Genomic DNA, 16,172 nt, shown 5'->3' on the forward strand with positions numbered 1-16,172 from the left:
ATGAAATGGACAAATAAAGCATGATCATAAGAGTTACTAGACAAACCTCAAAGTGGAGAAAGGTTTTATAATCTGAATGTATGTAGTTACTATTTTATATCAAATATGAATCTAAACTTCTTGATTTCTAAAGAAAATAAGAAAATATTACAAGTTTTAACTAGGATTAAGTGGTTAGCTTACACTTCAGGGGTAAAGTGATATGTTTGCTGATACCACATTTTGAGAGGTGGGTATTACATGGGACACTAACATGGGGTAAAATTTCTGAATCCTATGTATCATCTGGTAACATTTAAAAAATACCGCTGGACTGCCCCCACCACCAATTCTCAGCTCAAGAGATGCAGTTTCACAATGACAGTCAATATTCTTGACACAACTTTAAAAATAAGTGTCTAGATATAACTACCAGTAAATTATCCCTAGATGATTCCAGTAACCCGTCAGTTTGGAAACAAGTGATACAGAGAATACTTTTAGTAAGATAATTGAACACAGTCTCTATGGTCTTTGGCAGAACTGTAGAAGTAAAATTCATAGAGCTGTTTATTATAATTTTTCATAGAAACTGAAGGTGAAACAAAAATACATCTCCCATGCTTAGAATGCAAATCTGCAAGGGGCTAATGCACCAAGTACAAGCACACCACACTCTCATGATCTCTTTGATATGCCATAAAACACTTGCACTCTCTCATGCAAGCCATCTTTTATCTCTTGTTAGGAACTGAGTAGAATTCACAGCAAAATCAGCCATTCTAATAGTTTTAAGAAAGATATATGCATTAGAGGTTAAACAGGCTTAATAATTTTAGGAAATAATCCATAATGAGTACTAGGGAGATTCATAGGAAACCCAGTAGTTTCACTTTAAATAGAGTATATGATATAGATGGTTTTATCCTAAAGATTTCTTTCTTTTGCAAAAAAAAAGATGATACCGTGCTGCCTCTGAGCCCAAGAGTGAAGTGGTGATGGTGGGATTCATTGATGTCCTAATTAAGTATCTAGCTCTATGCAGTGAGTTTATGAAATGTACACTAGTGGGTGCAGCAGGCAAACAAACGCTGGATATCTGAGCAAATCACCTTGTTTTCTAAGAAATCATTGTTGTTATTAATTTAAGTGCTGTAAAATGTCCCTTATAGACAGTGATTTTTGTTTGTTACAATTAAATGTTCAGATTTTATGTGAAACTTGGTTCAAGATAATAAATCACCTAGGCTCATTTAATTGTCCTCTTATTTGAAAAGAAAAGGAGACAAGCTGTTGAGATTTGTTTGCCTATTTATAATTGTTTTTTGGTTCCTTCCTGCAAACTAATCTTCTAACAGTGATCGCAAAATGTGTATTTTGCAACTAGGGATTTTCATCTGCTCTGGTTGCTTTTCACAGAATCAAAGATCAAAGACCAAAGGTCAATGGATGAGCAAACAATATTTCTTTGTTGTAGACAGATTATCCTTGAAGGTGAAAAGGTACTGTGATCAGAGTACAATAGGACACTGAGCTAGCTTCTGTGTGTGTATGTGTGTGTGTGTTTTTAAAACGTGAATGCAAGAGCTACCTTATACTGAGAGCATATGGAATTCACAAGCAAAATGTTTAGCTTTCTGCTTTTATTGTCTTATTCTTGTATGAAAGGACACCTAAAATTACACTCAATATGTTAGAAAAACAAAGCACCCTATTAAAGAAAAAAAATTGTGCAAATCCTGGACATAGACTTCTCTCATTATCAGAAAGCTTTCTCATCAGCTGAAATGGCATAAAATTAAGACAGCATTACTGTTAATTTCTATAGAAACAACTTTTAAGCATTCAAAGACCAAAAAAATAATATACCAAATTTTACCAAAAAATGACAAAACCTAAAATAGCACTAACACAGAAAAAAAGCAGGAATACTATGATAACCTATGTACAATTAGTTACTGGGGGAGGAACCTATGGATAAAAAAAAATGACATGTTGACATGGGCATATTTACAAACATAAATGACATGGTGTTTTAACTGAAGGTGTTTTGACTAAATAATACTGCTTTTTCTCCTTCATTTAGGAAAGTAAGTCTAAACCAATCAACTTGAAGCCTATAATTCTGAGTGAAATTGTTGATGCTCACAAAAAAAAGGTTAAGGACGTGACTATGAGAGAGAGTTTGGCACCTACTGAGCACCTCAGATTCTATGACAAGTATGATTTTTTGATCACCAGAAAAGCTGAGCAAGATGTTGATGCTTTCCTTGCAGAAAATCAAAATTATGAGAATATAATAAAGGAAATTTGCAAATACCAAAAACTAATAGAGGACATACAGTACACATCTAGAAAGGTAAATGATTTATTTTGTGACTCTTGTTGACAACTTAATAACTTAATAACTTTTTCTCACTTTTATTTCATGTGTTTTTAGAACATACAGCAAAATAATTGAATCACTACCACCAACAAAAGAAATAGTTATTGAACCTCTCATGTTAGAAGCCATGGAAATATGGAAAAAAGACAAAATAGATGCAGTTCTTGTGCTCATAGAGTCCAGTATGACAACCCTAACTTTTAAGTTCTTAATGCAGTTTGACTACTTAGAATTCCAAAAACCTAGGCTTTTTTTAGTGTTTGTGAATGGAAAAATATGGTAATTGTACCAAAATGTGATTACTTTGGTTTAATATTAAGACTGGTAATTTAAAATTTCTTCCTTTGGAGAAGAATATGCACAAATAACCAAACAAGGACACAGAAACAGTGGCACTTTTCTTTATTAATAATCACTGTAAATGTAAAAATACTGAATGTACCAATTATAAGGCATAGGGTGTATAGTTGGATAAGAAAACAGGATCCAGCTTTCTGCTGTTTTCAGGAAAAGCCTTAAGCTCCAAAGAGAAACAGGTTTAGAATAAAGGGTTAGAAAACAATCCTATAACCAAAGGGGACCCAAAGCAGGGCAGGGACAGCCATAAATATATCAGATAAAAATAGGTTTTCAGCTATAAAAGGAAAAAAGAGAGATGAAAATTAGTTATTAGGAAACCATGCATCAGGAAGACATAAGTCTCCTCAGTAGAGATGCACCAATGAAGAAGCATATCTGAAAAGAGACAGCGGCATTTTTCTCAAGTGTATTCAGGAGTACAAAGACACCATAAAAAATGAAAACTACTCGCCAATCTCTCTAGTGAACATAAATGCAAATAACCTCAACAAAATCTTAGCAAACCAAATTCAAGTCTAAGACTAACCACATATTAGGTTATAGACAAGTGATACGTTCTTGAAGATTAAAATCATACCTAATATCTTCTGTAAATATCAAACTAGAAATCAATTGTCAAAGGAGGAAAAACCTTTGGTATGTGAGGACTGAGCAATACAATACTGAATGCCTATTTGGTTAATGAGAAAATCAAAGGGAAATGAGGGCACAACCTTCCAGAACTTATGGGATATGGAGAAAGCCGTACATAATAGGGAAGTATATAGCAATACAGGCCCACATCAAGTAACAAATAGTTCAGATAATCTTAGCATTTCAAGGAACAAGAAAAATACGAACAAAAAAATGAGTTGAAAGAAGAAAATAGTAAAAATTAGAGTAGAATAAATGAAATGGAAATCAAGAAGACAAAGTATTAAAATTTATTTGAATAAAAACATTTAGCGAGGTTCACTGAGAAAAAAGGAAAGTAACTCATAAATAGGATCAGAAACAAAAGAAGTTAAAGTATTATAGAAATACAGATACTTAAGAGATAATTGTAAAAATTTGTGAGTTGAATAATCTTGAAGAGAAAGTTAAATTCCTGGGAATATACAGTCATCTGGAAAAGAAAGAAATAGACTACCTGAATAGACCAATTACAAACAAGAAAATTGAAATCATAATCAAAACTCTTACCACCCTCACCACCAAAAGTCCAGGACCAGATTATTTCACTTGTGAATTCTATGAAACCTTCAAAGGTGAACTAATGCTAGTACTTCTCAAACTCTTCTAAAAAAAAATAGTGAAAGAGTAATATTACTGAACCTTCTATGTCACCAGCATGACCCTCATACCAAAATCAGACAAAGACACCAGAAGAAAAAAAGGCAAAATACAGGCCAATCTCTCTAATGAACATAAATGCAAATATCCTAACAAAATCTTAGCAAACCAAATTCAACAGTGCATTAAAGGAATCCTGACTCATGACGAAGGGGGACACTGGGACAGTTCAATATCTGAATTCTATCAGCATGATTCACAACATCAACAAAAGGAAATACAAATATCAATAGGCACAGAGAAAGTATTTGAAAAGATTTAACATCCATTTATGATTAAAAAATATGTTAAAAAGGGGATAGATGGACTATGCCTCAATATAATAAAGGCCATGCATTAAAAAAAAAAAACCTTCAGCTACCATTCTCGATGGTGAAAAACTGAAAACTTTTTCCACTAAGATCAGGTACAAAACAAGGATGTCCACTTTAACTATCACACTTAAATCCCACACTGTTTAGCTATAGCTCAATTCTCCAGAGTTTTTCTATCCATTACTGTCTAGAAATAGAATTGGTTTTCAGGCTGATAAACTTTTCAAGGGGATTTAACCAGAAGTTACTTGTAAAATACAAATTAGTATTAGAAAATGACCACCTCTCCCCATTATATTAAAAAAAATTAATTTTGTAAGATCACACATAAGTATTATGAGCAAGGCAAAATTGTGGGACTCATGTATTTTCATGTTAATTAAACTTTTAATACTTAACATCACAGGCTGTTCGATTAGGAATGTTTGAAGTGCGCTGTGAGGAATTAATCAGAGCTTTGGTGAAACGAGCTGATGTTATTTGTGGAAAACTTATAGCTAAAATGTTCAGAGATCATCAGGAAGTAAATACAAGGTATTTACATAATATTGATTGTGATTTTATTTTTTCCAGGGAGAATGTTAAATAGAAAGAACTGAAGTAATGAAACAGAGCAGTGTCTTACATAATCCAAAAGAACAGAAATGCCAAATATTTCTAACAGGCTGACTTTAATTGTGTGGTTATCAGCACACAGTTTTTTCATGACAAATGTGCTTTCTCAATTGTCTGGATTAAGGTGGTGGTATAGGTGTTTTCATTTCAGTAACATAAGTCAGGTGGACATTATCTAACAAGAGGTTCAAATTTGATTACTTAGTACACAAAGTATTTTGGTAAAATGGATTTTACAGTATTTGTTGTGGGGTCTAAGGTAACCTCAAATTTGGAACTTGATCGTAGTTTTGATTACAAAGCCATGGTAACAATTTTCAACCCAAAACTCATTTGCTTTATAACCTGGAGATTTTTATGAAAACTGACTTACAATAAATAAGCTAATAGAATGTTGAAGTATAAAACATAATAACTATTTAAGACAAATATAATTAGATTTCTAGTAACCGATTTTAGTGTTGCTTTGGGAACCTTATTTCTCTTTCAATTATATGGGGAAAATCCTGATTAGTTGGAATTTTTTAAATTATGGTATCAGATAAGAAAGAGATAACTAAAAGGAATATTTCTTTCAAGCTATATGAAATCTAAAGGAAGCTATACTTGCCCTGTGTTGAGCACAACACCAGGCACTTCAATTCTAAATGTGAAAAAATACACAATGGAAATGACAAAGCAGAAGGGGAAATAGATGTACAAAGCAGCAAATGACAGTCAAGTGCCATGACCACAGAAATAGGGTAGAAGATGATTGATTTCCTTTCAGGGAAGAGATTACTGGCAATAGGAAAATGAATGAAAGTTACAAAGAAGTGATAAGTGAATTCATTTTGAAGGATGACTAGGAGTCTGCCAGGTGAACAATTTGGGTGACAGCATTCCAGGTCAAGAAATGAGAAGGGAGTGAGTTGTGAAACCAGCATGGGGTGTTCCAAAAATGAAGAGTGGTTTGTGTTGCTTTTGCAGACTGAAGAGACAAACACTTGTGTGTAAGAGAGTAGGACTTGAGAACCAGAATTATCTATTCAGCTTTAACTATCTTTTCCTCTAAAAGTGCTGGAAGAATGTGAATCTTTTACTTGTAGCTTCTTGCTGAGTAACTTAATTTATTAGCTGTTTTCTCTGCCTCATAATTGCTTACTGAACTCAGACCGGTTCAACTTTTCCCTTTTCTCCCAATTCTCCCCTCACTGGACTCACTGGATGTACAGAAGACAACAGAAGACATATTGAGACAATTTTAGGGATCATTAGCTATGAATGCCTTCAACTTCTTGTTCCTACATGTCTTAACTTACTATGAGCTCAAACCTGTTGCTTCACATCCTCTGGAGTTGACTGCATCAGTCATCCTTTTGTATCTTATTTTCAATCTCCTTTGCTGTTGATTCTGACTGAGAAGTTTACAGACAGGTTGATAACCCTCTTGTCCACATTCCAACTCTTCACTTAATCCCAACTTCTTCATGGTGTTCCTTTCTCTTTCACCTCATAGCCAGTTTTCTTGAAGAAAATTCTTTTATTTGGATTTCCAGAGTGACCACTCTGTTTTAAAAAATAACATAGTAAATTCACTATATTGGCCACAACCCAGATCAGTAGGAAATATTTGCATATAAACAGACATTTCTAAGCCTGCAGACCCATTCAAATCATACCTTCCAAATAGAGTTATCATTACTTTCCTTTGTACTTCTGGTGGAAACTTTGAAAAGCTCTAGGTTCAAATGACTGTTATTTTTCCTGTCTTCTATACAAGATTGTAAACTTTATGAGGATCATTATTATATCTTATCTATTTCTATGTCTACCACTTAATGTTAGTCAGGAACATAATAGACATTCATCAACTTTATATTGAATAAATAAGCAAAGGAATATATTAGATGTCATATGGTATGTTTATCTTACCTAATTTTTCATGTAATGGGGTACCTAATATATAGGAATGCAGCAAGGAATAAAATTAGTTATGTAACCTGGTTTTTGTTTCAGATTGTGTGAAGAATTTGAAAAGATAGCTGAAAAAGCTCTTAGTACACCTCCAAACACAGCAGAACTAATGGAAATGAAGGTATTCTCTACAAACTTTCATAGTTGTGTGTGTGAGAGTTTTTTTTTTTTAACCTTCAGCTTTTATAAATATTGACAGGATAACATCAACTCTTTCTAAAGCTTGAAACAGAGGTTTAAAACAGTGTTGTGGGTTTTACAGTAGATTCAGTCATCTACAGTTTGATGATTTAAGCTGGGTACCCTTAATTTATAAATGAAAGATTTATAGGCAGTGGTGCTTGCTTTTTTCTTTTCAATTACAAAAGTAAAAATTCAAACAATACAAGATTTTACAGGGTAAAAAATGAAAGTTTCTCTTCATAATTCATTTCTTTAGGTAATGATTCTTTATAGTTTAATGTAAATTCTGTTCTTATTTGATATAACATATATGTATATCTTATAATATCTACATTTGAATTACCAGAGAGAGAGATGAGGCGAAACAGAAATGGAGATTAGAATTTAAAAACATCTTTAAAAGTATTTAAGAAAAGGAGCATTTGCTTTGTAAACAAGAAGGTGGGAGGATGTAACATAGGGAAAATGAACACATACAAGTAATTGCGTTTTCTCATTTTTCAGTTGGAAAGCAGACTTCCTTTGTCATTTATATTATTAAGATCTAATAAATAGGTATCAAAGTACTTTGAGAGGGCTGCAGGTATTAAATGTACATACACACAGATGCAGGTATGTGTGCCTATATATACACATACGTGTATACACCTGCACATTCACCCACTTACTCAAACACTGAGAGACTTGCTTTTTCTAAAACAAACATTTTGCTGTTGCAAATTACTCGCTTAACAATGTACTTTCTTTTTATTTCTCCTAATAGGTAACTGGGGTCCTTATTTCTTTTCTAAATCAATAGCCAATTACTGTAATGCAATGTATTAAGGGAGCTGTCATTTCAAAGCTGGTTTGAATTGCAGCTTTTACAACACTAGACTTCCACATGTAGTTGCTGAGCTTTCTTTTCTGCTCTGTCTTCTCTCTATTCTTGAATCAGAACAAGAACTGTTTAAATCACTACATTTATATAACATTTTTTGATTATTAACAAGATTAATCTAGCTGTGTTTTTTTTTTTCCTGTTTCATGGTTAACTTTGCTACTCTTGAATATTTGCTGTTTTAGAGACTTAGAATTATGTCAAATTTAGTTAAAATGCCATTGTAAGCTATACTGAAATTGAATTGATTCTATAGACTGATGAGAGGGAAATTTACCCCTGAACAATATTACACATCTTAACATATATTTATATATTTAGTAAGGACTTTTAAAATATTCTTTAACAAAGTATATGGTTTTCCTTGTATAGATTTTGCACATTTGTTAAACTTTCTATAGTTAATGTTTACTTTTTGTATTTAAGTGTTGCAAGTTTGAAGTTTTATACTTGTTATAATGCTTATATGACTAAGAATTGTCTCTCCCAATTAGACTATCAGCTAAGGGCAAAACCTGGTTCTGGTTCTGGGTTGGGGTACATAGGAGGTATCTGCCACAAAATACTGTTCTGAAATTATATCGCTCAGATACCACCTGCTTTATATCTTTTAGAAGCCCATAGCATTCTCTCTGGTTTTCTAGTACTTTTTAAGTTGTTTAGTATTTTCTATATCTTCCTCCGCCACTTTTTTAGTAGCTATATTTAAGGATGGATGAGAAGTAAGCTGCTGCAGTCCCCTATCTTGAAACAAAAGTCTACTTCTAAACAAGTCTGTGCATATTTATGCAATGTATTTCCACAGGCTATTTTTTGACATGAGCTTTTCATTAACATGCCATCTGTAACTTTTATTTTCCCTCAGGCTTATATTCAGAAAGTAGAGACAGTTGACATGATTGAGCTGGAACAGAGATTGGTAGATTCTAAAAACTGCCTCGCCTTCCTCATTGAATGTGCCAAGTTTTCTCCAGCAGACATTAGGCTAAATAATAATGTTTTCCAGTGGTATGGAAGAATGGAAGAAATTTTTGAGGAACACAGGAAAATCATTAAAGAGAAAACAGAACAATATCAAGAAGGTCTTAAGGTTGGCATCATAGATATTTTAAATTATTTTCATTTTCTGGAAATGTTTAGTTTTCAACTTCTTACAGAGCATTGTCAATGCCTCTACTTCACAGGTCATCTATTTTAGCTTTCTTGTACTGTAAATCTTAGTAGAAGATAATACTGTGATGAGTTATTTTATTTTGTGATTTAACTTCCAAGATCCCATGGTGAAATGTACTTTCACAACTCATAATCTCTCAAACTCCCTACACACTGTGCCCAGAATCATCACTAATGTTCCATAACTCTTGTGTAAGTATGCTGCATACAAGGTGGTTTGTAATTTCATCTGCCTACCTGTTCAGCCTCTCCTGCCTCTGCCTACTTCTTGTTCTTGACTTTTCAGTAACCCAAACAACTTCCATGTCTCCCTCTCTTACAGCTCTCATGTCTTGCACATTCCCTGCTTATTGACAGCGGGGCTATTTTATTTTCACCTTTTTTCTAGTTAGAGACCACTGTCTGGCACAGTGGGACACAGAAATGCCAAAAGCATACCATAGCTAGTGTCGGGATAAACAGTATAGCATAGCTAGTGTCTGGATAAACAACATATTTTCAGTCTTGTTTTACAGATGAAGAAGCCAAGGTTTTCAGAGGTGAAGACATTTGTTCCAGATCAGAATGAGTTTGGAGAATAATCCATAGACTGAAAACAAAAGCTGTAGTCTGTTTTTGTTTCACATTTCAATCATTTCAGAATTTAATCTTATGAAAACATCATGAATTTTAGGTATTAGATAAATTTTATATTTAGATATTAGATACTTCAGATACAATGCAATGGAATCTTAGAAAACTACCAAGTGACCTAGAGTGACCTAGACTTTTTGTATAATATACACTACTCTACATACTATACATAATGTTGATGACTTTTTCCTCTCATTTTCCTTTCCCCACTGAGTTACGATAACTTGCCAGGAACTAAAGAAAAGAAATATACATATATAAGCTATGAAATATAAAATTAATTTTTGAATAATCTACATTTAACTTTTGAATATTTTATTAAAAATCTTTTATAGAGCCATTTAATTTGCAATGCCTTACCAATAACTATATTATAGTAAGCTTTACTAACTGAACAAAAACACATACTTGCTTTATATTGGAAGCCATTCATTTTAGTTTGCTAAATTTGGATTTATTTAACTTGCACATTTCTTATAAAGAGTGGCCATGGGGCCAAAATAATAATGTTGGGATACTTAGTTTTAGCACTGCTCACTAAATGAAGAACTTTCTGAATACCAAAACATAATTAAAGAGACTCAGTTTTTTTCCAGTTTGTCAAATGCAAGATATTTTTATACTCTTCTAAATTTTTTTCCTTTTGCATTATACTTGATTATTATTACATTTTAAAATATGTATAAATTAGTCATTAGCATAAATTTTCTATCAGACTAAATAATACCACTGCTTAACACATTCTTGTTTATTAGTTAGAATTTCTTACAGTGATAGTACAAGGCTAAACTTTCTCTAATATGTGAATTATTGGAACCCTAATTTATTCACATTTCTCATCATGTCTAGGGATTTTAACTTTTGAAGTAGTAACACAATGATTGTTTTCATTAGTTGCGTTGTGACCGGTTTATGGAGGAATTGGAGAGTTATGCTAAGCAGTCAGAAGAATTTCACTCATTTGGAGATCTGCAGGACGTACATCGATACCTGAAAAAGGCGCAAACACTGAATACAAAGTTGGACTTGGCAGCAGACAAGGTATAAAAAAATTCTTAAAAGGATGAATTAATTCAAAAGAAGGAATTCTTTGGGAAAAGTGTGTTGTGTATATACTTTTAAGAAGTAGCGTAAAATAGAACTGTTCAACAGCATCTGATGAGAGAACATGCTTCAAGGAGGAGCAGCTTTCTACCAGTAATAACAGCTCAGTGGCCATCTTTTGTCTGAAAGAATCATATCTCTATTAGCATCTTCGTTTTGATTTTGCATCAGTTAATCATTTGTATTATGTTTAGCACCTCGTTACTGTTTGGTGTCCCCTCTTTATAGAAGCAAGCTTACATTTCTTGGCTGTTTTACAATTAGGCCCCACTTCTCCTCCCATCAAAACCACTTTCTTCCCAGAATTTCTCTTTCAGGAATCATCTTTTTTTTTTTTTTAACTAAAGATTTATTTATTTATACATACAGAACTGGGGTGCAAGCCAGAGGTGTGATGGGTGAGAAGATTCATCAGAGACAGAGTGGGTATCAGAATGGGCAGATCAAGGAAGTACACTGTTGAAGGGGGCAGTGGGCGGGTCAGGAGAGGTCTGCCTCGCCATGTGGGTCACCTCTGGGGCTGGGGATGGAACTCACACTGAAGCGGCTGTGGCCTGCTTGCACTGCTGTGCTTTAATATGCTGCACCATCAGGGAGAGCCAGGAATCATCTTTTTTTATTAAAAGAAGCTGGAGGAAGAAAAGTTATACTGTTTACCACATAGATTGTTTGAAATTACTGTGCTTTTTATTAAAAGGGGAAATATGAAAGAAAACTATTTTATGATATGCTGCCCTTTGTGTTTTTATAATGACATATTTTAATATCAGGTCAGATAACTAAATAGCTTTAATAATCACAAATATGTAACACATATGAAAAAAAGTTTTTTTAAAACTGATGTCACTTTTTTCCCATATTTTCCCTCTAAGTAATTCACTTCCTTACACATTTCACTACCATACTAGAGGGAATTAATTAATCCTTCCTTTGCCACTTTTTATCCACCTTATCTTTAAGAGTCTGATCTGGTTTCATTTCTCTACAAAAGCATCTGTGACTACACTATTTTTAGCAAGCTCTCACACCTCTGAGTGAGAGAATTTTTTGTATATCCTAGTAATATTAAGACATTTCATCTACTGCTTATTACTAAACAATTTCTGTTTAACTTTCCATACAAGTATTGCTCGTCTCCTCATCTGGATTACTAATTCCTTATAGAAGGTATTTTTAACTGCAATACTTTCTTTCAACTTTTTATGTTCCTAAATGATGCTGTGTAGACTAAAAGAAAATAAAAGTGGCTAATTTAATACCTGTACTTACAGATTGAGCAATTTAATGCTGAAGAGGAGGCATTTGGTTGGCTGCCATCAATATATCCTCAACGTAAAAAAGTCCAAGATAACTTGAATCCTTATCTCCGTCTCTATGAAACTGCTGTTGAATTTAGTGGCAAATACAGAGCATGGACAGAAGGGCCATACCACAAGGTGAATCCAGATCAAGTAGAAACAGATGTTGGAAATTACTGGAGAGGACTATATAAGCTGGAAAAAACCTTCCATGATTCTCCAAATGCCTTGTCAATGACAAAGAAAGTAAAGGCAAAGGTGGAAGAGTTCAAGCAGCACATTCCTCTCATTCATGTGCTCTGTAATCCTGGTTTGCGCCCCAGGCACTGGGAGGCCATGTCTGGCATTGTTGGATTCCCCCTGGAGCCTACAGATGATACCACTGTCTTCTCTTTTTTAGACATGAATCTGGAACCATTTTTAGATAGACTTGAAGGTATAGGTGAATCTGCTAGCAAAGAATATTCACTTGAAAAGGCTCTGGAGAAGATGATTCATGAGTGGGGCACAATGGAATTTGTCATTCTGCCCTATAGAGAATCTGGGACATACATTTTATCATCAGTTGATGAAATACAGATGCTGCTGGATGACCACATTATTAAGACACAAACGATGCGAGGATCTCCCTTCATTAAGCCTTATGAAAAACAAATGAGGTAAAGAGATATTTATATGAAATTGCTAGTTGCCAAAAATCATCATTTTAATATACAGTTTTTTAAAAACTGATTCTGTATTTCACACTTAGTATTTTAAATAGTTCATTGTACGCATTAGTAACCTTCATTGCTTTTGGATGAAGTCCCGTCATTTTGCTTTCATCTATATTCATGACAGAGGTTTGGACAATGAGATGCCAGATACAGGTATCCCTTGCCTTTCAAAATTTGCATTATGCCACTTCACTTTTACAAAAGACATGCTTGTTTTGGAATACTAAACAAAATTCAAAGGTGATTCTCACTTTTGTCACAAAAAGCAAAAGCAAAAATAGCATGCAGACTTTGTTTTGCTAAGAGCTTTATAGGGGCAGGATGGACCCCACGTAACAGGAGTGAACCACCAAGCTCTTTTTCCTCAAATTACTTCATACTCTGTATGTATCAATCACGTCAATCTTTCTTTTACTAAATGATAGTGTTACTTCAGGTTTTAAGTGTTTAGTATAATTTAATTTTTTTTTGGATCTAAAAGGCTCAATATTTTCCACATTAATAGTAATTGCTTCATTTTACACCATTTTGGCTTACTAAAGGATGCATAGGTATATTCTACTTTCAGATAGTAGAGGAAGCCCATATTCATTTTTATTGCCTGCACTCTAATCTTATATAAATTTCGAGTCTTTGTACAGTCTATAGAATTTTAAAACTATAAGTTGAATATAATGTAATTTTCCAAATATACTGATTAGTTTTGATGATCCCTGAAAGTCTATTGTAATTTCACTCATATGCATAAAGAATGACTAGATAAATATAAAAGAATGATTTGAGTCTGCACTTTTTTTTTTAAAGATTTATTTATTTATTTGCTCATATACAGAACTGGGGTACAGGCCAGAGGCTCAGGGGCGGTGAGAGGCTTCACCAGAGACAGAGTGGGGAGCAGAACAGGCAGATCAACGAAATACATTGCTGAGGGGAGCAGCGGGCGGGTCAGGAGAGGTCTGCCGCGCCATGTGGTCACCTCCCGGGCAGGTGGGAATAGAACTCATGCGGAAGTGGCTTTAGTTTCTCAGTGCAGTGCTTTAACCTGCTGCGCCACCAGGGAGGGCCCAAGTCTGCACTTTTTAAGCATTTGATATAGCTGATTAAAGTAAGCTCTTATCCTCTGTTAGTTTCTTCAGTTTTTAGATTTCTATTAAGAAGTTTATATTTTATAAGAATGACATAAAAATTTTTGTTTAAATTAAAGTTTGTATTTTATCTTTGAAAAGAAAAATGCACATTTCTATGTGATTTGATAGCAAGGCAAAGCTCACTGTTTGGCAGTCTCTGCATCTGGTTATTGACATTATCCTAAACATGAACCTATTTGGCATTGACTCATTCTCTGTCTTCTCTGCTTCCTGCCCAGTTTTCTCCAGAGTGCTTATGGAGTAATTAGGGTTTTGTTTGTTTGTTTGTTTGTTTGCATGAAGCATTAGGGTGTATGTCAGAGGTGTGGAGATGTGAGAGGATTCACCAGAGACACAGTCACCAGAGGGGAGCTGAACAGGTGGATTTATTGAAAAACACTCCTAAGGGGAGCATTAGGCAAGACAGGAGAGGTCTGCTGTGCCATATGTAGGTCAGCTCCCTGGCCAGGGATCAAACTCAGACCATAGTGGTGATAGAGCTCCTACTTATCCCATAGCCACCTGGGTTGCTTTGCTTATAGAGTAATTTTTAAAACAACTTTGAAAGCAGTATGTGTAGATTCTATTCTTAGTGTCTATATGTGGCATGATTAGCTAGTCAGAAATTTTCTGCATCAAAGATTAGAGGGAGATGAAAGGAAGAGAAGTAGAGGAAAGCAGAGGTATTCATTTCTTCTTATGAAAAGAGATTAAGAAAATTCTCTGATAAACATTGAAAGTATTTCAGAAAGGCATTTGAAAATGCTGGTGACTTAGAACTATTTAGGTGTCATGATTATAACTTTCAGCACTTACAAGTCATCACTTACAAATGATTCATAATCTGCTAATATGCACATAAAGATATCCTATGTCTAAACTCCTGCAGCATTGATCAATCATTTTTCTTTATGGCTATATTATCGCTATAGCATAAGGTTACAGTTGCTTGAGTTCTAATCTTGGTGCTCATTTATTAACTAGCTGAATTTGAACCTGGTACTTTCCTCAGTTTTCCCTTTGGTAAATAGGCATTAGGAGAAACCCTGTTTCATTTGGGTTATTTTGGGGACAGAGCAAATATATACAGACTCTTGATCTATGCTTGTAAAATTGTTAGTTTATGGTATAATTATAATGTTTATTCCTGAAGAAATTGGGTCATTATTTTTATTTTCCATATTTAGAAATGAATGGATAACTTATTATAAATTCAAATATATTTCTGTCTCATGAATGCTGCAGTAATATATGTAGAATTATAAAATTTTCTTTAGATGCTATTTTCAGTTTATGAATAGAAATATTTTAGTGTAGAAATAAAGCCATGGGTCCAATCTGATTAAATAAAGAATGCTAAAGGAAGTGAGTCCTGGATGTGACTATCTTTCTAAGAAGTTCAAAGTGTCCTTACTGGCAAATAATATCATTATCTCCAGAATCTCATTCCTCAATTTCTATCTTCCATCATTGCAGTTGATTGTAGAAAAGTTTAGTTATGACATTTACAGAAACTAGCCCATTTGTAGATTTTGTAGATAGGTATGTCTTCACATGTCTGTAAATTAAAGTTGATATTATTATAAAGCATTCTGTAGACTAAATCTAGTGATTTTAAGTAAGTAGGTGAATGGAAATTGGAATAACAACATTGTATGCAAGATTGACAGTCTTGACATGGTTTTGAGTGTTAACTTCTGAAACATTGCCTGGCTTGCTGTTAATAAGAACCACTGTTTTGCTTCTCAGAGAATGGGAGGGCAAGCTCCTGCTGCTTCAAGAGATACTGGATGAATGGCTCAAGGTCCAAGCCACATGGCTGTATTTGGAGCCCATTTTCAGTTCCCCGGATATTATGTCTCAAATGCCTGAGGAAGGCAGACGATTTACAACTGTGGATAAAACATGGAGAGATGTAATGAAAAGTGTCATACAAGTAGGTAAAAATCTTTGAAATTTTGATTATTTAGTGCAAATGACATGATATTCATGATATTTGTTTTCAAAGCAATCCAAATACACTCCTTTTTCTTTCTTTTTGTTCCTTCAACCCTGTCCTGTTTTTTTGTAAATTTATATATGTGTATATATATATATATATATATATATATATATA

General features: G+C 33.8%; 1 protein-coding gene across 1 annotated transcript in view; it reads left to right on the plus strand.

Moving 5' to 3' along the window:
* DNAH7 (dynein, axonemal, heavy chain 7) overlaps positions 1-16,172 on the plus strand; it is a 205,444-nt gene that overhangs the window by 31,594 nt on the left and 157,678 nt on the right. Inside the window, exons 13-19 of the mRNA XM_004674839.1 lie at positions 2,066-2,338; positions 4,778-4,905; positions 6,985-7,063; positions 8,871-9,095; positions 10,706-10,852; positions 12,187-12,872; positions 15,806-15,992. Of these exons, the coding sequence (XP_004674896.1) occupies positions 2,066-2,338; positions 4,778-4,905; positions 6,985-7,063; positions 8,871-9,095; positions 10,706-10,852; positions 12,187-12,872; positions 15,806-15,992 (1,725 nt within the window). The remainder of the gene's footprint in view (positions 1-2,065; positions 2,339-4,777; positions 4,906-6,984; positions 7,064-8,870; positions 9,096-10,705; positions 10,853-12,186; positions 12,873-15,805; positions 15,993-16,172) is intronic.

The sequence above is a fragment of the Condylura cristata genome, unplaced genomic scaffold (genome assembly GCF_000260355.1).
Source record: "Condylura cristata isolate star-nosed mole 26May11 unplaced genomic scaffold, ConCri1.0 scaffold00002, whole genome shotgun sequence".
In the NCBI taxonomy this organism is placed as follows: Eukaryota; Metazoa; Chordata; class Mammalia; order Eulipotyphla; family Talpidae; genus Condylura; species Condylura cristata.